At 32.8% G+C, this 26,851-nt stretch overlaps 1 protein-coding gene across 1 annotated transcript in view; it reads right to left on the reverse strand.

Annotated features, from left to right (window-relative positions):
- Positions 1 to 26,851, reverse strand: part of LOC132758865 (uncharacterized) — a 139,312-nt gene that overhangs the window by 81,302 nt on the left and 31,159 nt on the right. Inside the window, exons 8-18 of the mRNA XM_060750574.1 lie at positions 25,795 to 25,988; positions 24,149 to 24,323; positions 23,534 to 23,569; positions 22,883 to 22,954; positions 22,379 to 22,493; positions 19,559 to 19,730; positions 16,562 to 16,703; positions 14,663 to 14,846; positions 14,094 to 14,281; positions 11,373 to 11,426; positions 10,588 to 10,671 (exon numbers count right to left, since the gene is read on the reverse strand). Coding sequence (XP_060606557.1) covers positions 10,588 to 10,671; positions 11,373 to 11,426; positions 14,094 to 14,281; positions 14,663 to 14,846; positions 16,562 to 16,703; positions 19,559 to 19,730; positions 22,379 to 22,493; positions 22,883 to 22,954; positions 23,534 to 23,569; positions 24,149 to 24,323; positions 25,795 to 25,988 — 1,416 coding nt within the window. The remainder of the gene's footprint in view (positions 1 to 10,587; positions 10,672 to 11,372; positions 11,427 to 14,093; positions 14,282 to 14,662; positions 14,847 to 16,561; positions 16,704 to 19,558; positions 19,731 to 22,378; positions 22,494 to 22,882; positions 22,955 to 23,533; positions 23,570 to 24,148; positions 24,324 to 25,794; positions 25,989 to 26,851) is intronic.

Consider the following 26,851-nt stretch of genomic DNA (forward strand, 5'->3'; position numbering starts at 1 on the left):
CATGGAAGTTATATAACCATTACCATGCCGGGTTATGTACAATTTTAAAACATAATTTCAATAATAAAAGGGAACGTAAGCAAGTGAATAAAGCGCTACTCTGAACTGATTGTGGGAAATGCCGATACATTTAACATTTGCGCAAATATGTTTAGAAAATAAAGTTTGACATTTTTTTTATACATTTCGTAATCAAGTTGTTTTATGAGTAAATTACTAGTATATGAGGTTAGTCCTGATATTTGGGTTTCCAGGACGAATGAAGTATACACCACATTAAGTAACGAAAATGCATTCTTTATAGGGTGGGAATAAAACACATTTGATTTGTACTCGGGGTGTATAAATCAGATTGCAGAGTGTTTTGATGTTCTTTCTCTTTAGTATCATAAGCAAAATTAAAACCACGTTCCCTATTGTAACAATCAATATGAAACCCCAGAATAAAGTAAGCCATATTTCTAATATTGATATTTCTAACGTTATCCCTTTCTCTGTTTTCACAAGAAGTAAACCACAGAAAAAGTGAACCAATTAATGGTCATGCTTTGCTCAGGATTGCGGGTAACTAATACTTGCACGTCGGTTAACGCACTATGCATGTATATGTATACGAAAAAAATCCAGAGAGGTCACAAAAATATGACCCATTTGAAATTCATGATCTTTTAGAATTTGAATAAATAAAAAAAAATGCTTTGTAAAAAAATGAAATAACACACGCTTCCGAGGAAAATGTATTTTACTATTTTGTTATAATACGCTTAGTTTGTCGACACTAGATGCCAATATTACTTTAAAAAAATAGAGGAAAGAGACTCCCTAAAGAATGCTCAACATGGCAAAATTAAAAATGCTGCATCATGGGTTTTATTGAGTCTTTTCATGGGCGGCAAGGTTTTTGCCTGCCCCAAACCCTTTACATCCAAAAAACCCTTTGGGTTTAAAAGAATTGAACATTTTAAAAGAACTGGGATAATTAAAGAAACATCCCCAGATGTGTTTTATATGACGGGCATATAGAAAAGTTCAAAGTGTTTCGTTAGTCCCTTCTATGAAAAGCGGCATTGGGCCCCCAGTAAAAGAAATGTGTGCCGAAAAAATAAAATCCCTTTTATTAAATGTACGGGGGAGGTTTTGATTACAGCCCGCACACGCCAAAAGCAAAAAAAACTGTTGTTTACCATAAAATAAAAAAAACAGAATCTCTATAGAAAACCCCAAAACGGCAAAATTTGAAATTTTTTGCTGGCTTTGGGGGTTTTATTGGGGCCCCGGTTTTATGGACGGTAGTAGTAATTGCCCCGCTACAAACATGCAAAATACTTTGTTTAATTTAAAACAAAACAATACCCAAAGGGGGTTTATACCTGGCCCCTTGGTGAGGCCCTTAGGGATAACGTGGGCCATTCCAACCCGGTAAAATAAAAGCCCGTACATTTTTGCCCCAAAAAGTAATCTATTTTGTTTTTTAAAAAACTGTGGGGTTTCATCTGACCTACCCTTTTTCTTTGTAAGACGTGAAGAAGGCGCCATTTTTCTGAATTTATGTATCAATGTTTTTTTAAATAAATTAAAATTCACATAAAAAAAAAGCTTTAAGGGGAGACTTTTTGTGGTTTTGGGCCTTTATGCAAGAAAATTTTTTAAAACCTTAAAACCAATTTCAGAAAAAAAACTTTAAACCCTTGAGCCCCATTGGGCTAGATTAATTTTTTACATCCATTAGAGACTTTAAAATTAACATGTCTCTGCATCCATTTAAAACAGAAAAGAAAACCTATAAAATCAATTATAAAATTTAACTGAAAAAAAAGCAAATTTGAGTTTTTCCTTTTTCTTTAAAACACAAGAAGATGAGAAAATGAAACCTACCTGAAAAATTAAAAAGAGGGGTTTTTTTTATCCCACCCAAAGCCTTGTGGCGTTCTCGGTATACCCTTTTGCCCAGAAAATTTAAAAAAAATTCTTTAGTTTGGTCTTTTCCCTTTCCATTTTTTTTCATATACGCTCGTAAATATCTTTTGAAATACGAAAACAAAAAAAATTGTATTAATAATTTCTAAAAAAATATCAAAAAAAAACGGATATCAATGAAAATTAAAAAAGGGTCGATAGAGGGTTTTAAAACACTAACTATTTTTCTGTTAAAAGATTTTTTTGGTTTTTAGAAAACCGGTAAGAAAATGATTGTTGCGAAACTGTATAAATATAAGTTTTTATTTTTCTTTTAAATGTTTTATTGTTTAAACGTACACTTTAAAGGGCCATATGTTAAATTTATTATAATAACTAAGTAAATGTTTTTCCCTTATTAGAGAAATTCCTAGAGTTTTTTTCTAAAGCCCCTAGTTTCAACTGGATTTAAATCAAAATGCCTTAAAAAAATTTTCTTTAAAAATTTATGTATTAAAAATTTACCCCGGGGTGGCCCCAATTAAATAAAAATTTCCAAAAGGGAAAACAAAAAAAAAAAAAACATGGTTTTTGTATAACAAGCTAACTAATGTTATTAATCAGTGTACATTATCAGCTATAAAGATTTTTGACAGGTAATATGGACTTATATAAACGGCCCTTTGTATATAACATCGGTAGGCGAAGATTATATTTCAAACAACGTCTATAAAAGACCATGTAACATGTTAAAAATCTTGATAATGTATTTATAAAACAAACTTCTTTTTATTTGGGTATTTATGTAAATTAATTAAGAAAAATGACATCATCCGTGTATATAGTTTTTATCAATATCACTTTACACAATGGAAAGCGACATTACAAACGTACAGTATCACAATATTCAGTGTAATATTATAGTAACAGGGTAAAATAAAATAAAAAAAAAATTTTCAAATAATTACATACAAAAAGGGTTCTTGGGTTTTCCTTTCAGTAGGGAAACCCCAATTTTTATCATACGGCTTTTTACCTTCATACCTTTCTTTAAAAGTAACTGCTGTTCTTTTGGACCCTGTTAAACATCCCCCAAACCCGCCCCACACTTTTTCGTCGGCATAACTCTCACCGGGACTTTTCAATTTTTTAAACTTTTTATGAAAATTTATTTATATTTTTTTAAAAAGTGGGATCACCCCCCATTTTAAAAATAAATTTCGTATTTTATTTATTCATCTATTTAAAAAGATAAGAGCTGATAGAAAGAAAACGTAACAAAAAAGGCAACACTTAAATGAAAAATTAAAATAATATAAAATTTTCCCCCCAAAAAATTTTAAAAACGGGCAATAAAAAACTTATTTAAAACTTTTTAAACAAATTTTTTCTTTCAAAAAAAATTTCCCGCCAAAATTTAATGGGGGTTTCAAAAAAAATTTAATAAATTCCCCCTTTTTTTGAAAAATTTTCCCTTTTTTAAAAATATAAAATAAAGCCCCAAAAAAAAAAAGGCCCTTTATAAAATCTTTAAAAAAATCTTTGTTTTTCTTTAAAAAAATATACATTTAACCCCCAAAAATTAAACGGCGTTATAAAAAAACATAAATTTTTAAAGGGGTTTTTTGGTATGGGTTTTAACTAGATTTTGTTTCAGTAAAATCTTAACATTAATATTTAAAAATTTGGGCATATGGGTGAATTTTTCTTTGCCTACGATGCTCTTTGAGGGCAGTGTTTGATTTCCGTAAAAATAATATAAATTTATTTCATTGTTTTTTAAAAATGTAAAGTGGGAAAAAGATCGAAAAAACGTAAAATTTAAAAAAGTATAAATAGTTTACTATATATTCTTATATATTCTTTATTATATACTCTTTTTGTCATTTAAAAAACTTAAAAAGCACAACGTCGTATAGTCTGGTTTTCCCCTCTTACCCCATAAGGAAACGCAGAGAAAAAAGGGGAAAGGGAATCCCGACTAAAAATCCCGTAAAGGGTATTTTCCCTCAACAAACATGTTGCAATTATAAAAGATTTTCCAAATTTTTGACGGAAAAACAGATCTATTTAAACAGAAAAGATTTGAAAAACTAATGTTTAACGTGAGTGTCTCACGATAAAACAGGCTTGAATGTCGCAAGTTTGTTTCAGGTATTCACGCGTAGTTCACTTACTAATGTTTTAACATGAAAGAGTGTTTCGCGATAACTCAGGCATGAATGCCTAAGTTTTTTTTTTCCAAAATAAATTTAAACCTAAATTAGATCTCTTGAAATAGAGGTTTCAGTGGGAAAAAAAACCATAACCCCTGTTAAGCCTCATTTTTGGATTATCTCCCTTTTTTGAAAAATCTTGTCCCAAAGGGCATACTGTAAAACTATAAGAAAATATCAAAATGAAAAACCCTTTTTAGGTAAAAATTAAACTCAATTTGGGGAGATGTGGCAGTGGGGACAAGAATCATAATCTGCCCTTTCCCCAATTTTGGAAAATTGCCCCTTTTTTATTTTAAAAATTTTTGAAAATTGGGCCGGGACATAAAAATCGGAAATTATATTAAAATTCATCAAAAGGAAAATTTTTTAGGGTTTATAGATCATATTTTTTAGAAATGCATGCAAAGAACAGTTTAAATCTGGCCCTTTCCTTTAATTTTTTGGGGAAAATTTTTGCCCTTTTTAACTTTTTCCCGGACATAACTCTGAATTTTTACAAGAGGTGTATTTTCCTGTGTCCAAAACCAAATTGGGGAAACACCCCCCGGTTTTAAAACCGGGGCTTTTTGTTTCTTTTCAGGTATTCCCGTAGTTAACTTATCAGAATAGTAAAACGCAAAGAGAAATTTCTTGGTAATTTCTCTCTAATTCCCTTTGCAAACGTGTAAACTTTTTTACCTTTTCCCCCATTACCCTGCCGGAGTAAATGTTTTCAAAAAATTATAAAAAAGAAAAACATTTAAAAAATTTTTTTAAATTGTTTTTAAGAAAAAAAATTTAAAGAGTGTTTTGGCATCTATTTTTAATGAAAATTAAATAAAGGGTTTAAAAGAAAATTAAAAAATAAAATTGTTAGGGTTTCCAAAAAAAATTAGGAAAAAAAAGAAAACCAAAAAACAAACTTTCTTTGGTCTTTTTTCCTTAAAAAATTTGGGAATTGAATTTTTTTGGGAATGCAATAAAAGTTTAAACAAAAATTTATATTTTCCTTTGAAACTAATTATTTTTTATATGAAAAAAATTTCATAAATAATCTAAATATCCTCCCTGATCCTGGTTTAATTAATGCGTGTTAATTTGTTTCCTAACAAATGTTTCAAAACTATCGTTTTTGTTTAAAAAAAATTCTTTATTACGCAAAAAAACCCCCACTTTCGCCCCCCCCTCCCTTTTTTAGGCCTAAAAAATTTTGAAAAAATGCCCCTTTTGGGCCCCAAAAACACTTTTTTTCGTTTGGGGAAATTTTTTGCTAAAAAATTTGAGCACTTTTTCGGCGCCCCCCCCTTTCCAAAAAAAAAATTTCCAGGGGGTTGCCAGAGGGGAATGTGCCCCCTTCTTTTTGGGGGGTTTGAAGGGGGGACGGAGCCCCCCTTTCTTTTTGGCCAAAAAAATTTTTTGGGATTTTGTGAAGGTTTTTAAAAATTCCCCCCAGGTCATCATATAGTAATGTGTAACCAACTTTAAAAAAACCCTTTTGGGAACTCAAATCTTCAATCCCTTGAGAATTTTGTCAAAGCATTTTTGAAATAAATTTTGTTTTGGAAAAAATGGGGGCCCAAAATATTTGTTTTTTGGGCCCAAATTTTTGAAAAATGTCCCCCGTTCCCCAAGGTAACGGGAAAATTTTAAAAAGACGGGGCTTTGTCGTTAAAAAAGGGAAATTTGGTCCAGTCAAAAATTTTTCCCAAAGTTTGAAGCTTTTTTCCTTTATTTTTTCCATGGGCATTTTTGAACTTGAAAGGGGAAAGGTTTTTTCAGTGAGAATGGCCATTTTTCCCCAATTTTCTCATGGGGGAAAAAAGGGTTTTAATACCTAAAAAAAGTAAAATAGTTTATGACTCAAAAAATCATTTGTGAAATGTTTATATTTTTTTTTACATTTGTTTAAGTTAAAAAAATATTTTAAAATAAATATTTTTACAAAAGTTAACTTTTTTTACGAAAAGTTTTAAAGACAAATTTTTAAAAAACCAATGATTTTTTAGACGACATCTATTATGTTTTTCAAGGTTTTAACCACCCTTTGGTTTTCATCATTTTTAAAAAGGGGAAAGGCTGACTTTTTACATATTCCTTTTCATTTCCCCAAAAGGATTTTCCCAATGGGTCCCCTTTTGAGCGTTTTTTTAGGGGTTTTTCATTTTTTTAAAATTTTGAAAAATGTAATTTTGGACTAATTATCAGTAATTGGCCCTTTAAAAAATTAAAAAAAGGGAAATTTCCCTTTTTTCTTTGAAATTTTCTGTTTCAATAAAAAAGTGCTTTCCACTTTCACCAGCCACGTAGCCCCTTTTTTTTGGGGCCCTTAAAAACGCATATTTTAAAAAATAATTTTCAATCCATTTTCTATTTTCGGGGCCGCGACCACTTTCCCTCCTCAAACGCCTCTAAGCCGCCCTTTCCCATAAAAAAATCGGGGATATAAAAAATTAGTGCGGGTCTTTTTCCCCGCTGTTTTAATTTAATGAAATAAATACACTTTTTTTTAAAAAAAAATTTTCCATAAAATGCGCTAAAAAACTAACTTTTTTAACAATAATATATTAAAATTTTTATGAAGGGAATTTTCTTGTAATAAAAACCTTTTGTATTAAGCCCTGAAATTATCAGGTAGCCCCTATTTTTATAAAATAATCTAAAAGGCCATCTCAAAACTACGTTTCAAAATCGTGTAATTTAAAACCCCCTGTCTCGTATCCCGCCTTGAAATTCAAAAACTCCCCAAAACCCAAACACTATAACAGCCGAGGGCCCTACCTTTTTGTCGTCTTTACTGCTGACCCGTCTTAAAAACAATTTCATGTTTAAAAAAAATATTTATGGGTTTTTAGAAATTCTTTATAAATGATCATTTTCATTTTTTTCATGTTTAATATATCTCTATTTGGGGCATTTTAAAATTTCGTCATTTTTCATTTTAGTTTTAGTTATTGTTTGTTTTAAAACCCAAAACGTCGTTTTAAATTTATGTTAAAAAATTTTAAAGTACATGTGTAAAAAATTTTCCCCAAAAAGTAAAATTAAAGAGCGGTGGTGACTTGTGCTTACGTATTTTTCGTTTAAATTTATTTTTTTAAAAAACCCCCTTGGGATTTCTTTAAAAATAAAAAATATATAGTTTTACAGTTTTTACCATCCCTAACCCACCTGACGTTCTGTCTCCCCGTGTAAACCCAAACCTCGCCATTTGGGTTTTGGGGAAAATTTTTGGTTTTCGTTCCAAAACTTTTTCGCCCCAAGAAAAAAAAAATTTGATTTTTTGAGGGCTTTAGTTTTAGTTAAAATTTATGTTTTGGGTTTTTTTAGGAACAAACTAAATTAAATTTAAAATAATCTATTTAAACCATATGTTTTAAATTTAAATTTATTTTTAATTTCCCAGAATGCCCTATTTTTTATTTTTCTTCTAAATCAATTGATATAATGCCTACAATGCCAGTATCTTGTATTTTACTTCTAAATAAATTGATATAATGATAGAATACCAGTATCTTGTATTTTACTTCTAAATCAATTGATATAATGCTAGAATGTCAATATCTTGTATTTTACTTCTAAATCAATTGATATAATGCTAGAATGCCAGTATCTTGTATTTTACTTCTAAATCAATTGATATAATGCTAGAATGCCAGTATCTTGTATTTTACTTCTAAATCAATTGATATAATGCTAGAATGCCAGTATCTTGTATTTTACTTCTAAATCAATCGATATAATGCTAGAATGCCAGTATCTTGTATTTTACTTCTAAATAAATTGATATAATGCTAGAATGCCAGTATGTTGTATTGTACTTCTAAACCAATTGATATAATGCTAGAATGCCAGTATGTTGTATTGTACTTCTAAACCAATTGATATATTGCTAGAATGCCAGTATGTTGTATTTTACTTCTAAATCAATTGATATAATGCAAGAATGCCAGTATCTTGTATTTTACTTCTAAATCAATTGATATAATGCTATAATGCCAGTATCTTGTATATTACTTCAAAATCAATTGATATAATGCTAGAATGCCAGTATGTTGTATTTTACTTCTAAATCAATTGATATAATGCTAGAATGCCAGTATGTTGTATTGTACTTCTAAATCAATTGATATAATGCTAGAATGCCAGTATGTTGTATTGTACTTCTAAATCAATTGATATAATGCTAGAATGCCAGTATGTTGTATTTTACTTTTAAATCAATTGATATAATGCAAGAATGCCAGTATCTTGTATTTTACTTCTAAATCAATTGATATAATGCTAAAATGCCAGTATCTTGTATATTACTTCAAAATCAATTGATATAATGCTAGAATGCCAGTATCTTGTATATTACTTCAAAATCAATTGATATAATGCTATAATGCCAGTATCTTGTATATTACTTCAAAATCAATTGATATAATGCTAGAATGCCAGTATCTTGTATATTACTTCAAAATCAATTGATATAATGCTAGAATGCCAGTATCTTGTATTTTACTTCTAAATCAATTGATATAATGCTAGAATGTCAGTGTGTTGTATTTTACTTCTAAATCAATTGATATAATGCTAGAATGCCAGTATGTTGTATTGTACTTCTAAATCAATTGATATAATGCTAGAATGCCAGTATGTTGTATTGTACTTCTAAATCAATTGATATAATGCTAGAATGCCAGTATATTGTATTTTACTTTTCAATCAATTGATATAATGCTAGAATGCCAGTATCTTGTATTTTACTTTTAAATCAATTGATATAATGCTAGAATGCCAGTATGTTGTATTGTACTTCTAAATCAATTGATATAATGCTAGAATGCCAGTATGTTGTATTGTACTTCTAAATCAATTGATATAATGCTAGAATGCCAGTATGTTGTATTGTACTTCTTAATCAATTGATATAATGCTAGAATGCCAGTATCTTGTATTTTACTTCTAAATCAATTGATATAATGCTAGAATGCCAGTATCTTGTATTTTACTTCTAAATCAATTGATATAATGCTAGAATGCCAGTATCTTGTATTTTACTTCTAAATCAATTGATATAATGCTAGAATGCCAGTATCTTGTATTTTACTTCTAAATCAATTGATATAATGCTAGAATGCCAGTATCTTGTATTTTACTTCTAAATCAATTGATATAATGCTATAATGCCTGTATGTTGTATTTTACTTCAAAATCAATTGATATAATGCTAGAATGCCAGTATCTTGTATTTTACTTCTAAATCAATTGATATAATGCTAGAATGCCAGTATCTTTTATTTTACTTTTAAATAAATTGACATAATGCTAGAATGCCAGTTTGTTGTATTGTACTTCTAAATCAATTGATATAATGCTAGAATACCAGTATCTTGTATTTGACTTCTTAATCAATTGATATAATGCTAGAATGCCAGTATGTTGTATATTACTTCAAAATCAATTGATATAATGCTAGAATGCCAGTATGTTGTATTTTACTTCTAAATCAATTGATATAATGCTAGAATGCCAGTATGTTGTATTCTACTTCTAAATCAATTGATATAATGCTATAATGTCAGTGTGTTGTACTTTACTTGTACATCAATTGATATAATGCTATAATGTCGGTATGTTGTATTTTACATCAAAATCAAGTGATATAATGATATAATGTCGGTATGTTGTGTTTTACTTCAAAATCAATTGATATAATGCTATAATGCTAGTATGTTGTATTTTACGTCTTATCAATTGATATAATGCTATAATGCCAGTGTTTTGTATTTTTCTTCTAAATCAATCGATATAAATTATAAATGCTATTATGCAAGTATGTTGTATTTGACTTCTAAATCAATTGATATAATGCTATAATGCCAGTTTGTTGTATTTTACTCTTAAATCAATGTGAGATAAAAATGTCCATGTGTTCCATAAACATTTTAATAATTTAAGCGAAGTTCCAAAAACAAGGGCTATTATTTTAAATAAATGAAGAAATACATGTTGCGCAAAACACAGTAGCAGTTATTTTGCTTTTATTTATTTTCAGTTTTGCAAACTTTAACTCTAATGATGTTTCAATACTCAAATTATTAAAATGACATTAGGCACATATTTTTCACTTTTAAGTCGAGTTGAAATAGCAAAATACTCCAAAAGATTGGCTATCATAATGGTAATTGACAATTAAATAATAATAATTACTAAATGTAAATATTTATGAAACAATATAAAATAACACATAAAATATAAAAAAGTATGTCCACTTTTTTAAAGAATTGATAAATGTTACCGATGCATATACTGAACGATATTTATAGAAAATTTCCGTTAATAGTAAAAACAAGTATGGCAAAATGCAAATTTATTTTATTATTTTATTTATTCTTATCTGTTCACTGATCATTCATTTATGATCGGATGGGCATAATAACACTTTTAGCAAACTATAAGTACTAATAACGCTATGTATGTGAATTTTGTTGTTTCATAAAATACGCACGTGTTGGTTCTGTTGTTGAGTACTTAGTCGCTGATGTTGGGTCTGTTAGAGGCTGGATTACGTGAGGTGTAGAAAATTCAATTCCTGATCAACAAAATCATTAAATAAATAAAAGCTTTGTACAACATTTTTATATGGAATATAAAACATATTAAAAATATTGAATATAAAACATATCCCTGAACTCGTGGTTATATATACCTTGATACTGTATTGTTACATACATGCCACGATACTTCGTGGTTATATATGCCTTGATACTGTATTGTTACATACATGCCACGATACTCCGTGGTAAACATGTCACGATACTTCGTGGTTATATATGCCACGATACTCTACCGTTACATAGATGTCATGATACTCCGTGGTTATATATGCCTTGATTCCGCATGTTACATACATGCCACGATACTCCACGGTAAACATTCCACAAATACTCCGTGGTTCTATATGCCTTGATACCGCATGTTACATACATGCCACGATACTCCACGGTAAACATGCCAAGATTATCCGTGGTTATATATGCCTTGATACCGCATGTAACATACATGCCACGATATTCCACGGTAACCATGCCACAATACTCTGTGGTCTTACATACACGTCACAATACTTCATCGTTATATATGTCACGATACCGTATTGTTACAAACAGGCCACGATACTCCACGGTCAACATGTCACGATACTCCGTGTCACGCAACCCCTCAGCCACAAGGGGGTTTATCACAAAACAGACCCAGCTCCTTTAAAATAAACAACAAATGTTACATGTTTACCTCCATTATGGTTTCTACATCTCTTCTCCAACTGCAAGTTTTTCTTCTCAAGTCCTAATTGACATAATTATAAACAGAAAATTAACAATTGAATTTGAAAAGAATTAACAAACATTACATATAATTATTTGTTTAGCAAGTATTATCACCTAGTAAACCTCATTTATTGTAAACGCGAGTGTAAGTGTTTGTGAGTGAAGAAACAGGTTCATATTGAGTTGAAAGAGGCTTTCAATTAAAATGGTAGACAGATAAAAATAGAAAACTGAGTATCATCATCGTGATGTAACAAATTAATTTCAGTCTATAACAAATTAATTCAAATCTATAATAAATTAATTCTTGTCTATAACAAATTAATTCCAATATAACATTTAAATCTAATGATCAATATATGGAAAATTGAGTTAAGTTTACATTCTTATACGTCTAACAATATAGTTGTGTGTAGATTATATGCATCGATGAGACCCAACTTTGAGGATGCATATTTTCTATGAGGACAAGAAATGGGAACAACAACTTTCAATTGTTTTATTATAAACTACATGTAGTGCATGTACGTTTAAAATTTCACTTAAGAATAATGATAGATAAATGTATACAAAGTGTATGCTAAACATGTTAAGATTCAAATCTTGTAAAGATCTTCAATATAAGATTGTCATGACTTGCTGATAATTGTATACAGACTGAAACGCAGCATTATACTCTAGAGTGACACTGTTTACTAGCTTGTATACAGACCTGCTAGAGCTGACTGAAACCCAGCATTATACTCTATTGCGACAGTGTTTCCTAGCTTGTATACAGACCTGCAAGAGCTGACTGAAACCCAGCATTACACTCTAGAGCGACACTGTTTCCATGCTTGTATACAGACCTGCAAGAGCTGACTGAAACCCAGCATTACACTATAGAGCGACACTGTTTCCAAGCTTGTATACAGACCTGCAAGAGCTGACTGAAACGCAGCATTATACTCTAGAGCGACACTGTTTCCTAGCTTGTATACAGACCTGCTAGAGCTGACTGAAACCCATCATTATACTCTAGAGTGACACTGTTTCCTAGCTTGTATACAGACCTGCTAGAGCTGACTAAAACGCAGCATTATACTCTAGAGTGACACTGTTTCCTAGCTTGTATACAGACCTGCAAGAGCTGACTGAAACGCAGCATTATACTCTAGAGCGACACTGTTTCCTAGCTTGTATACAGACCTGCTAGAGCTGACTGAAACCCATCATTATACTCTAGAGTGACACTGTTTCCTAGCTTGTATACAGACCTGCTAGAGCTGACTGAAACCCATCATTATACTCTAGAGTGACACTGTTTCCTAGCTTGTATACAGACCTGCAAGAGCTGACTGAAACGCAGCATTATACTCTAGAGCGACGCTGTTTCCTAGCTTGTATACAGACCTGCTGGAGCTGACTGAAACCCATCATTATACTCTAGAGTGACACTGTTTCCTAGCTTGTATACAGACCTGCTAGAGCTGACTGAAACCCATCATTATACTCTAGAGTGACACTGTTTCCTAGCTTGTATACAGACCTGCAAGAGCTGACTGAAACGCAGCATTATAATCTAGAGTGACACTGTTTCCTAGCTTGTATACAGACCTGCTAGAGCTGACTGAAACGCAGCATTATACTCTAGAGTGACACTGTTTCCTAGCTTGTATACAGACCTGCTAGAGCTGACTGAAACCCAGCATTATAATCTAGAGTGACACTGTTTCCTAGCTTGTATACAGACCTGCTAGAGCTGACTGAAACCCAGCATTATACTCTAGAGCGACACTGTTTCCTAGCTTGTATACAGACCTGCTAGAACTGACTGAAACCCAGCATTATACTCTAGAGCGACGCTGTTTCCTAGCTTGTATACAGACCTGCTAGAGCTGACTGAAATCCAGCATTATACTCTAGAGCGACACTGTTTCCTAGCTTGTATACAGACCTGCTAGAGCTGACTGAAACCCATCATTATACTCTAGAGTGACACTGTTTCCTAGCTTGTATACAGACCTGCTAGAGCTGACTGAAACACAGCATTATACTCTAGAGCGACACTGTTTCCTAGCTTGTATACAGACCTGCTAGAACTGACTGAAACCCAGCATTATACTCTAGAGTGACACTGTTTCCAAGCTTGTATACAGACCTGCTAGAGCTGACTGAAACCCAGCATTATACTCTAGAGCGACGCTGTTTCCTAGCTTGTATACAGACCTGCAAGAGCTGACTGAAACCCAGCATTATACTCTAGAGCGACACTGTTTCCTAGCTTGTATACAGACCTGCTAGAGCTGACTGAAACCCAGCATTATACTCTAGAGCGACACTGTTTCCTAGCTTGTATACAGACCTGCAAGAGCTGACTGAAACCCAGCATTATTATCTAGAGCGACGCGCTGTTTCCTAGCTTGTATACAGACCTGCTAGAGCTGACGGAAACCCATCATTATACTCTAGAGTGACACTGTTTCCTAGCTTGTATACATACCTGCTAGAGCTGACTGAAACCCAGCATTATACTCTAGAGCGACACTGTTTCCTAGCTTGTATATAGACCTGCAAGAACTGACTGAAACCCAGCATTATACTCTAGAGCGACGCTGTTTCCTAGCTTGTATACAGACCTGCTAGAGCTGACTGAAACCCAGCATTATTATCTAGAGCGACACTGTTTCCTAGCTTGAATACAGACCTGCAAGAGCTGACTGAAACCCGGCATTATAATCTAGAGCGACACTGTTTCCTAGCTTGTTTTGTCTTGTATCTGTATGATAATCATTTACATCAGGGCCACCAACAAGAGCACCGATTAATGTGTTTTGGTTATCCGACAACGATTCATAAAAACTCCATCCACATTCCTTAGACTTTGAGCATGCGCTTCATGTGCAAATGAAATGATAATATATTGTAATTGTATAAAAGATATAAAAATGCAAATACACTTCTCGAACTCTGATTGGCGCTTAAACGATAGATACCGTGAAGAACCGAAGCAGTATGAGAAATAGACACCGCAAATTAGAAAGGTTTAAGATGGTTAGAAATTGAGTATTTTGAAACACTTGTCCGTGGGAAGTTTTAAACATATCCAAGCTCAATGACACTCCCAGTAATATGTCTACTTTTACTTTTATTTATTTATTTATTTATTTATTTATTGGCTTGATGTTTGATTTTTTTTCTCGCGAATGGTATATGGAAGTTAGTTGCAAACAGACATAACATAGAGAAATAAAGGTCGCCAGCAAAAACACTAACCTATTTTTATGGTATGGATTTTTAACATATTCATTTCCGTAACCAATCAGGTAACTGTAGTGCATTCCATTTGCACCTAGCATATAGTTAATCTGCTTGCTACTCCAAATATAAATCTCCGTGGCAACCTCATTCTCAAACACACCAGCTTCAATACTCTGTAGCAGTATGAAAATTGCATTGGCTGAAAATAAAGGAAAAAAAACTTCAAAAAATGATACTGAATTATCTAGATCGTTATATAAAAGCAAGGAGGTTGTAAATTAAAATTCTTGGAAGATTCAACGAACTAGACCTATTACTGCCGATGATTAATACCCCTACCAGCAACTTTCCTTTTTGAAAAATAAGTAGTCTGAAGATAAATTTGAATCCAAACTATCAACTTTGTGGAGACCTTTGTAGAGCTGATCCTTATCATTAAATTCCACAGAACCTTAACGTTTACATGTACCTGATCCTTATCTATAAATTTCTACTTAACCCTCGTGTTTACATCTACCTGACATTTATCTTTAAAATCCACATGTTTCATGTACCTGATCCTTATCTATAAATCCACTTAACCCTCACGTTAACATGTACCGGATCCTTATCTTACAAATCCACTAAACCCTCGCGTTACATCTACATGATCCTAATCTTTAAAATCCAGATAACCCCCGCGTTTACAACAACCTGATCCTTATCTTTAAAATCCACTTAACCCTCGCAGTTTACATGTACCTGATCCTAATATCTAAAATCCACTTAACCCTCTTATTAACATCTACCTGATCCTTATCTTAAATATCCACTTAACTCTCGCTGTTTACACATACCTGATCGTAATATATAAAATCCACTTAATCCTCGTGTTTACATCTGCTTCATCCTAATCGGTAAAATCCACTTAACCTTCGCGTTAACATCTACCTAATCCTTATCTAAAAATCCACTTAACCCTTGCGTTCATATCTTCATGATCCTTATCTTTAGAATCCACTCAGCCCTGGCGTTTACATCTACCTGATTCTTATCTTTAAAATTTACCTAACCCTCGGGTTTACTTCTGCCTGATCCTTATTTTTGAAATCCACTTAGCCGTCGCATTTACATCTACCTGATCCTTACTTTTAAAAGATTTGTTATTATAGTTATTTTTCAAATACAATTTTACGATAACCTTTAAATACTATGCTAGTGTTGTCTCTGACATAAAATCCTTCTTTTACATTAAATAGCTATGATACATACACTAACCTTTGTTATTCCCTTATTTTTTTAAAATCTGCATGATGACCATTTTAAACATATACGTTACTTTATTGCTTTAAAATATATACGTTACTATACTCAACTTGTTCTTATCTTTAACATGTACGTACGTTACTTTACTATCATTTTAAGCATGTATGTCAGATAATAAACAGCATGCATTTTATTTGATCTACGTTACAATCATATTTTACATCTTAAAACTATGCACTTATTAAAAACTACACAAATATTTAACAATCATTATGATGTTAACTAAAACACTTTACGTAACACATCTTTTAAACACGAATTGTACATTTACTTCATGAATTAAACGATACAATTACATAAAATCGTAATTGTATAAGTTACTGTTGTCTATAACAACTAGCTTGATCTTATCTAAACAAACACATTTCCATTGTCCTTACAAAAAATATCCCTTCTTAAATTGTATTACACACATCATTTAACGGAATGTCGATACATTTAAATAATGCCCCCTCCATTGTCAATGCTATATCGAACTTACACGTACATGTTATATCAATATATTCATAACTTACGCGTTACATTATTATGTAGCACCTCCAATGGCATAAAATATTACATAATATTATATACGTCGTTTACTTATGTGACACTGACAGATATGCTTACCTGTTACACTTAACGTGCCATTTTCACTTCTCCAGGCAAAACCATTAAATGTTGTTTGGCCAGATGTGTCCAGCCAAAATTTGCGGAAATCTTGTAAGTATGAAGCGTATTTCTGTTTTCGTGTTATCTTGTACAAAATTACCTAACGAATGGAAAATTTTAATAATAAAACAGTCAAACAGTGTAAATAAAACAGTCAAACAGTGTAAGAACGTCAAACAGCATCTTATCATTATATATAGAAAATACATGGTTGATGTCGGGATGGAGAAGGTTTATCCGGTGAGCGAGAAAGTGTATCTTGGCGAGCTTTAGCGAGCCAAGATTCACTTTCGCAGCGAACCGGATAAACCTTCTCCATCCCGACATCAACCATGTATTTGATTTATCCTGCTTTTTATCATGTTTTTAGAATAATTAAATGGTTTCATTCTTCTTTTTCCCCGATAAAATAGCATATATATATTTATCACACACCCGTGCCGATTTTGCGACTCCGTAAATATGGTATTGCACGGCCGTGCATATATTTTGACGTGACGTCATTAGCGTTATACAAACATAGTGTAATGCTAGCGTTGTACTATAGGCGCGTCAATGAAAAATGACTCTTATTTCACCTTAAACGGTTTTTATTTTGGGTTTGTGATAAATAGAATATTAAATTCGTGTAAGTTCATTACTGAATTTATTGCACTCGTTGAATAAAATAATATTATGCTCGCCAGAGGCTCGCATAATATAATTTTATTCAACTCGTGCAATAAATTCAGTATTGAACTTACACTCATTCAATATCCTCTATATATATGCAGTTTTGTTTTGCTGCTTAATATGTGACGTCATCATGTGACGTAATGACTGGAGATAGATATAAGTTTATCCGGCAAGGCTTTATCCAGCTGATGATATAGACAGTAGAAGGATAAAAATAGCACATGGGTTTGTGGGTAATAGTAAAAATGTCACCCCAAGAAATATACTGTTACCTGAGGCGCTCCAGGATGCAAACAACAAAATTTTATGGGTATCATACTTACTTTGGTAATTTCCTGTCGTGGTGAACTTCGGAAATAAGAAAATAGTCGAGAAAAAAATGGCGGCCATTTTATTTAGAAAATAGACCACGCGACCTAATTTTATACTGTTAAAAAGTACTATTTCCTATGTAACAACAAAATTCTTAGTCACGTGGTACACTTGCAGTAACAGTAAGAATAACTTCCAGAGGCCTATGGGAAATTAACATGACGTCAGAAGTGTCAGACCGTTAACAGTGACAGACTGTCAAACAGTGTCAGACTGTCAAACATTGTCAGACCGTCAACAGTGACAGACTGTCAAACAGTGTCAGAACGTCAAAACGTCAAACAGTGTCAGACTGTCAACAGTATCAGAACGCCAAACAGTGTCAGAACGTCAAACAGTGTCAGAACGCCAAACAGTGTCAGAACGTCAAACAGTGTTAGAACGTCAAACAGTGTCAAAACGTCAAGCAGTGTCAGAACGTCAAACAGTGTCAGAACGTCAAACAATGTCAGAACACCAAACAGTGTCAAAATGTCAAACAGTGTTAGAACTTCAAACAGTGTCAAAACGTCAGTGTCAGAACGTCAAACAGTGTCAGAACGTCAAACAGTATCAGAACGTCAAAAAGTGTCAAAACGTCAAACAGTGTCAGAACGTCAAACAATGTTAGAACGTCAAACAGTGTCATGACGTCAAACAGTGTCAGAACGTCAAACAGTGTCAAAACGCCAAACAAAGTAAGAACGTCAAACAGTGTTAGAACTTCAAACAGTGTCAGAACATCAAAAAGTGTTAGAACGTCAAACAGTGTCAGAACTTCAAACAGTGTCAGACCGTCAAACAGTGTCAGAATGTCAAACAGTGTCAGAAAGTCAAACAGTATCAGAACGCCAAACAGTTTCAGAACGTCATACAGTGTCAGAACACCAAACAGTGTCAGAATGTCAAACAGTATCAGAACGCCAAACAGTGTCAGAACTACAAACAGTGTCAGAATGTCAAACAGTGTCAGAATGTCAAACATTGTCAGAACGTCAAACAGTATCAGGACGTCAAACAGTGTCAGAATGTCAAACAGTGTCAGAACGTCAAACAGTGTCAGAACCTTAATCGTTTTTATCTCGTCAAACAGTGTCAGAACTACAAACAGTGTCAGAATGTCAAACAGTGTCAGAATGTCAAACAGTGTCAGAACGTCAAACAGTGTCAGAACCTAAATAGTTTTTATATCGCCAAACAGTGTCAGAACTACAAACAGTGTCAGAATGTCAAACAGTGTCAGAATGTCAAACAGTGTCAGAACGTCAAACAGTGTCAGAACGTCAAACAGTGTCAGAATGTCAAACAGTGTCAGAACGTCAAACAGTGTCAGAACCTTAATCGTTTTTATATCGTCAAACAGTGTCAGAACTACAAACAGTGTCAGAATGTCAAACAGTGTCAGAATGTCAAACAGTGTCAGAACGTCAAACAGTGTCAGAACCTAAATCGTTTTTATATCGTCAAACAGAGTCAGAACGTTAAACTGTGTCAGTGTCATCCGGTGTCAAATTGTGTTTTATATAGCATTCTGTCAATCAGTACCTATCGTCAAACAGCTACATACTATCTAACAGTTGATTATAGTACTATATCGTCATAGAACTTCATATTAGTGCCATTTCGCCATACAATTGCATGTTGTAAATAAGTGTCATTCTGTCAATAATATTTGAACATTGTAACATTGTTAAACTGTAAAATATGGTCGAAATAGTTAAATATTGTCAAAATTGGCAATACGTCAAACAGGACCATATCATTAACTTAGACTTAGGTAAAACTTTTAACAGTGATAGATATCGCCATACAGTGGCAGTCTGAAAAAATAAAAGAATATTGTCATCTCGTCAAACAGTGACATAGATAGGATCGTTCATGGTGTACGATCTTCATAATTTCAAGGATTGTTGAAAATTAAAATATTACCGCACAAGCTGTTCGTTTGTCGTCCCAGGAAAAGTATTTTGGAGTTCCCGCACTTGCAAACTTGTCAAAATATACTATGGCGTCCGACAGGTATACACTTTTACCTGTTACATCATGAAGGACACTGGCAGCAAAGCACAGTTCATCTTCATACCCAGAAGACGTATAGTCCCTGTAAGGTACACAATTATTACATACTGACTAACAGAAAAATGTATATTCCTGTAAGATACACAATTACTTACTGACTAACAGAAAATGTGTATTTCCTGTAATGTACACAATTACATACTGACAAACAGAAAATGTATAGTCCCTGTAAAATACACAATTACATACTGAAAAACAGAAGATATATAATCCCTGTTAGATACATAATTACATATTGACTAACAGGAAATGTATACTCCCTGTAAGGTACACAATTACATATTGATTAACGGGAAATGTATAAAGTATGTAAGGCACACAATTACATACTGACTTACAGGAAATGTATAAAGTCTGTAAGGTACACAATTACATACTGACTTACAGGACATGTATAAAGTCTGTTAGGTACACAATTACATACTGACTTACAGGATTACAGGACATGTATAAAGTATGTAAGGTACACAATTACATACTGACTTACAGGACATGTATAAAGTCTGTAAGGTACACAATTACATACTGACTTACAGGACATGTATAAAGTCTGTAAGGTACACAATTACATACTGACTTACAGGACATGTATAAAGTCTGTAAGGTACACAAGTACATACTGACTTACAGGACATGTATAAAGTCTGTAAGGTACACAATTACATACTGACTTACAGGACATGTATAAAGTATGTAAGGTACACAATTACATACTGACTAACAGGAAATGTATAAGTCTGTAAGGTACACAATTACATACTGACTAACAGGAAATGTATAAAGTATGAAAGGTACACAATTACATACTGTCTTACAGGACATGTATAAAGTCTGTAAGGTACACAATTACATACTGACTTACAGGACATGTATAAAGTATGTAAGGTACACAATTACATACTGACTAACAGGAAATGTATAAAGTCTGTAAGGTACACAATTACATACTGACTTACAGGACATGTATAAAGTATGAAAGGTACACAATTACATACTGTCTTACAAGACATGTATAAAGTCTGTAAGGTACACAATTACATACTGACTTACAGGACATGTATAAAGTATGAAAGGTACACAATTACATACTGACTAACAGAAAATATATAATCCCTGTAAGGTTCACAATTATTACACGGAAGTTGCATAACATCATTGAGTGATGTCCGCCTTAGTGCTGCTTGCCGACCTTAAGAGTTCAAACCATAAACTTGATATGTTCTCAGCATATTTTTCTATTTTTACTGTATTGGTCTGTCCCGTGTTATTCTTCAAGTCTAATAATCGGAAAAGTCACCAGAGCCTGTTCATGAAAAAATGAGACGCTACTTGGTCCGTCTTGGTGAATTTATAGACTATACCATTGTAAAACTATCAGTTTATATCATTATGTGTGTTCTAAAACAGGAGCTGAAGAAGACATGGCTGAACATCCCTGGTGTGATATACAAAACATTACCCATAACGTTTGCATTCTCGCTATTGTAAATGTAGAACTTTCTGCTTAATATCTGGCGTTAATACCTCAACAATTACAGTGAATTAGATCTTTTCCAAATATTATACACGGCGAGCAAAATATTAATTTATTTAACCAGTTCAATGATCTGAATTTATTGAACGAGATAAATAAAATCACATTATGCGAGTTCAATAAATTAAGTAATGAACCTATACGAATATAATATCCTATTCATCACATACCCAAAATAAAGACATAAAGACTGTTTAAAGTACAAAGGAAGAAAATTTTCATTGACGCGCCTGTAGTAATTACGCTACTGAAACATTTAGAACGTATTTACACTATGTTTGTATAACGTAAATGACGTCACGTCAAAATATATGCACGGCCGTGCAATACCATTTTTATGGACTCGCAATATCAGCATAGATATGTGATAAGTTGGTATTCTCATCAGACTGCCCGTATATTCACGACCGTGCAGTACCGTTTTTACGTACAAGGATAAGTGATTTACACCTTATTGATGTGTGAACTTCATAATCGCTTTCTAAAGAGAAATATGACATCTGTACGTATGTCGGTAAAGGGCATATGTTTGTCCCTCATTTCATATCATTTTGTCCTATCATTTTATTCGGATTTATAGATGTAAGGTAAACATGTCCATTTCGGGAAAAGGATAATCATCGTCAACCCACATGAAGTAACAGTGACTTTGCGACTTTTTCTAGTGTTTCGTATGTTATGAAAAAGTAGCATGTAGTCATAACAAGATTAAAGGATGTTGTTTCATCGCCGGGAGATGCTTTGGTAGTTTAGGGAGGAGAAAGGTAGTCTAGTACTGGTGTAACTCTCCAGGAACGATGGTTAGGAAACTACCCGCCTATATGACTGAAATACTGTTGGAAAAGGCGTAAAATGAAACAAACAAACACATCTTGTTTCATCCCCCAAACATGCCCATTTCGGAGAAAAGATGTCATTTCTTTACGCTTCATATATTTTCAAAATGATTCACTCCCCTCCCTACTATTTTCTATCACTCCCGTTCCCAGCCATCCACCTAAGGTTTAAAATTACCTGCGCTACCGTAATGCTCGCAGGCCCTTTGTGTTTATAACACAAGATGAAAAATGATGAAGTGGTAAAGTATGATGATTAATAAAAGTTGAAAAAATTGAGCATCTAGAAATTTTACTCACGGATAGTCTTTACTAGCAACTGGAACGACGTCACTGTATTTTCCAGGGTATGTTTTAGCCAAACGGTATATCTGCTCAGCTGTATTCAGTAATTTGCTGTTGTATTCGTCATCGTCTTGAATTTAGCAAGAAAATACGGTATTAGAAGTGTTCTACATTGGGATTATTGGTGATTGACGATGTTTTGGCTTTAATCAAAGACATAATTATATGTTCTGTATTAATGTAAAGATGGATGTCTGCTACATAGTTATTATCAGCGGCCAACTTCATTTATACTGGACAGCTATTGCTACATGTGAATTTATGAAGCTATGTAAGTATATATTTTTGTTACCCAAATAAGATTATATACCTTTACTGCATGGTTTCAGCAGTGATATACCTGAGATAGATTAACATACAGTGTATACATTTTGTAGATGCTGAGTGCCTACATTTGATCGCCAAGAACATATCATAAGTAACAGGCAATTATTATAAAATTATTAGTGAAATGTGTACCTGTTGCTCTTTTTTGTCTAGGCGAGCGTTCTGGAAGTTTGTTTCTTCCTAACCAAAATCCATTTGGATGTCCTAATTTTAATCATAAATGTAAAGTTACATTACGTCTCTACATCAGTTTTAAAGCTGCAGATATGTTTCAACTTAAAACATGAAAGGCAAGCTTACTTTTAAGCCCATTTATTCTATCGTGGTAAGCGGAGTGTCAAAATTTGTTATTAATAAATGGTCCCAAAGGCTTTTAATAATAATTTACTGGTAAATATTTTAGTTTTAAAGGTATATTATCATGGTAGGCCGAGTTGCAGTAGTCAGTTGACACGCAGGATAAATATTGTATTTAAAAAGAATAAAATGTTTCGGAACAAAATATTATATGTTGCTTTTTATAACGGACTTTAACCATTTAGCAATGGTTTCATGTATATACATTCTCTTTTCAAACATTATACTATCTTATGTTTTCATACATGCATTTTTGAAGTACTGTTTTCCAAAATTTAACTTTTGCAGCAGATAATAGCTTCATACTCAAAGTCAAAATGTAAAAGGTCAATATAGTAAAAGAGAAACGCGTCCCTTATGGGTATTAAGAGATTTCATAAGATATTCAGTATCAATATAATATAGAAAAATAGTTTAGATATTTACCCTCTGTTGTCGTTGGTATAACATCATCTGCAGAATCTGTGTATACAAATATACGTAAATCAATCAATTTATCAATCAATCAATAAATCAATTACCCAATTAATCTAGAAGACAATTCGTAAACTTACCAATTTATTATTTAATTTGGTCCTCAGTTAATCTATACAACAATTTTATGAATTCAGCAACGAATGAATAAACAAGGTCATTAGCCGATACAGTCTATTTTTCGCCATCAATCAAATCGATTCAATTTTTTATTCAATCAATGGAAATGTACTGCATTCCAGATGAAAGTCCTTAAAATGATGAAAGATTGCTATTCATTTTATAGTTCTTATTTGATACAAGTGCAAAAAAACGACCACGACATACCTACATAACCAATCTTAAACGCAGGAACGTATTAGAAAGAAATAAGTATACTTTAAATATAAACTGTCTTTCAAAACTTCCCAGACATGAATTAGAACTAATTAAATTAAGATATTCTAGGCGGGCTTGCAACTTAGCTTTGTACAATTTCTTAGAGTTGCTGGCAGAATATGTTTCATCTGCAAGTTCACAATTTAGTAAATACAGTTCAAATACAAAAGGAAAGTACAAGTAAATTACCGAACTCAATAAGTGACGACAACGCCATTGCGGACGCTACTTCCGCTGCGACGTCACTTCCGGGTTTCGATGGCGAAACGCTATACACTGGCCATTCATTGCGATCCCAGAGTAATTTATACGCGTCATTGTCTGCTCTTTCCCACATCGTTCGTTCTTTGGTTAAATTGCCAATCTATGGATAAGGATATCAAATGTTCGAGTGTTTATTTTGATAATTTGTTCCAAACATTCTTAGATTCAGCTATACAGCTATACAGTGTACCTTGATAAATCTTAAGTACAAACAATTATAACAATAATAAAACAATGATAAATAAAGATTTTGATTGATTAAGTTTCCGTTAATTTTTTCATTTTTATTTGTTTGGGTCGTCAGACCAAACATAATGGTAGCAATATTTCAGACCCTGATGCTGTTAATTGCAAAAGCCGAAAGTAGTCCGCTTTTTTGAAGCGGTTACTTCCATTTATATGTACACTTACGCCGAAAAATTAAGGGGAGATCACTGCGTAAAGATGGTCAAATGACAGGCACATTGATTTTCAAGCAAAATAGTTCCCGAATGGTCGAAGATTTCTAATATTGTTGTATTCTTTATAGATATACATGCTTATAGTAAGCTCCATGATTATTTACATCTGTGTAAGAATAAGGGTTACAAACCCTAAATTAGAATAATGTGGTTTTATTCAGACCGTTAACATATAACTTCACCGTGGCCGAGGGGTTTACGCTCTCGCTTAGGAAGAGAGAAGTATGGAGTTCAAATCCGAGTTAGTGCAACTCATTTTTTTTTTCAAATTGTTTAAGTCAAATAAACATTGAATATCAGTGTTGCAATTAGTCTTATAGCCAATTTACTACAATTAAAACACTGGAAAGCATTGGTGGCACTATACAAAAACAAATTGGCTTATAATCTCACAACCTTCACCTTTCTGACATTCTGAGACCCAAACAAATTCAGCACCTTCTGTGCTTTGATTATGTATGATATCAATATGACTTACTCACTGAATTTGTTTGTTTTGTTTTGGGTTTTACGTCGCATCGATACAGTATAGGTAATAATTATCGTTCCAGCTTTACTGGTGGAGGAAGACCTCAGGTGCCCTTCCGTGCATTATTTCAGGCACGAACGGTCACCTGAGTAGAACCACCGACGTTCCGCAAGCTAGCTGGATAGCTTCCTCACATGAAAGAATCCGAAGTCATTGTCGGGATTCGAACCCACAGCGGTGAGGAGCAAGTGGTTTGAAGTCAACGACCTTAACCACTCGGCCACGGACGCCCCTGACTTACTCACTGAAGTCTAGCTTGTATAAACAGTTTGTCTATCTAATCTACATTTCCGTTGTTTGTACACTGGAAAATAATTAATTTCTTATTGTCTTATTGTTGTCTAAATGCACCTAGATGAAGGATTATGAATCTTCATGAGCATGTATATTCAGGACGACATATTAAAATTTAATCCAAAACACCCTCTCACATGACGAAAATATGCTAAAAATAGGTATCCGAAAACTGTCGAAAGAAAGCGAGAGTGGCCTCGGGTTATCACGATATTAACCGACTTTAGCCGATGTAAAACCATTCATAAGAGTTCGCCATCCTTAATAATAAGGTCTTTGTATCTTACCTGCACATAAAGAGTTTCGGTTTCAAGGTCCCAGCTTTTGAGGAAATAATCCAAAGGCCATCGAATCATTTTCTTAAACTTGTTGTTTAACTTTAAGCTACTATGTTCATAAGTATCCTTCCAAACATTGTAACCCCAGGCCAAAACTGTCGTTGCTGCCGCCATAGGAAATGTAAGTTTCACATTGCCATTCCCTGTAATAATCATAAAACGGTAAAGATGTACCAGAGTGAAAGAGATAAAATAAAATGTATACATTTATAACGGTATAGATCTACCAGAGTGAAAGAGATAAAATAAAATGTATGCATTTATAACGGTATAGATGTACCAGAGTGAAAGAGATAAAATAAAATGTATACATTTATAACGGTATACATCTACCAGAGTGAAAGAGATAAAATAAAATGTATACATTTATAACGGTATAGATGTACCAGAGTGAAAGAGATCAAATAAAATGTATACATTTATAACGGTATAGATCTACCAGAGTGAAAGACATCAAATAAAATGTATACATTTATAACGGTATAGATCTACCAGAGTGAAATAGATCAAATAAAATGTATATATCCATTTATAACGGTATAGATGTACCAGAGTGAAAGAGATCAAATAAAATGTATACATTTATAACGGTATAGATCTACCAGAGTGAAAGAGATCAAATAAAATGTATACATAGATGTACCAGAGTGAAAGAGATAAAATAACATGTATACATTTATAACGGTATAGATCTACCAGAGTGAAAGAGATCAAATAAAATGTATACATAGATGTACCAGAGTGAAAGAGATAAAATAAAATGTATACATTTATAACGGTATAGATCTACCAGAGTGAAAGAGATCAAATAAAATGTATACATAGATGGACCAGAGTGAAAGAGATAAAACAACATGTATACATTTATAACGGTATAGATGTACCAGAGTGAAAGAGATAAAATAAAATGTATACATTTATAACGGTATAGATGTATCAGAGTGAAAGATATAAAATAAAATGTATACAATTATAACGGTATAGATCTACCAGAGTGAAAGAGATA

Source organism: Ruditapes philippinarum, unplaced genomic scaffold, assembly GCF_026571515.1.
Source record: "Ruditapes philippinarum isolate M1 unplaced genomic scaffold, ASM2657151v2 ctg4807_1_1_1_1, whole genome shotgun sequence".
Taxonomy (NCBI): domain Eukaryota; kingdom Metazoa; phylum Mollusca; class Bivalvia; order Venerida; family Veneridae; genus Ruditapes; species Ruditapes philippinarum.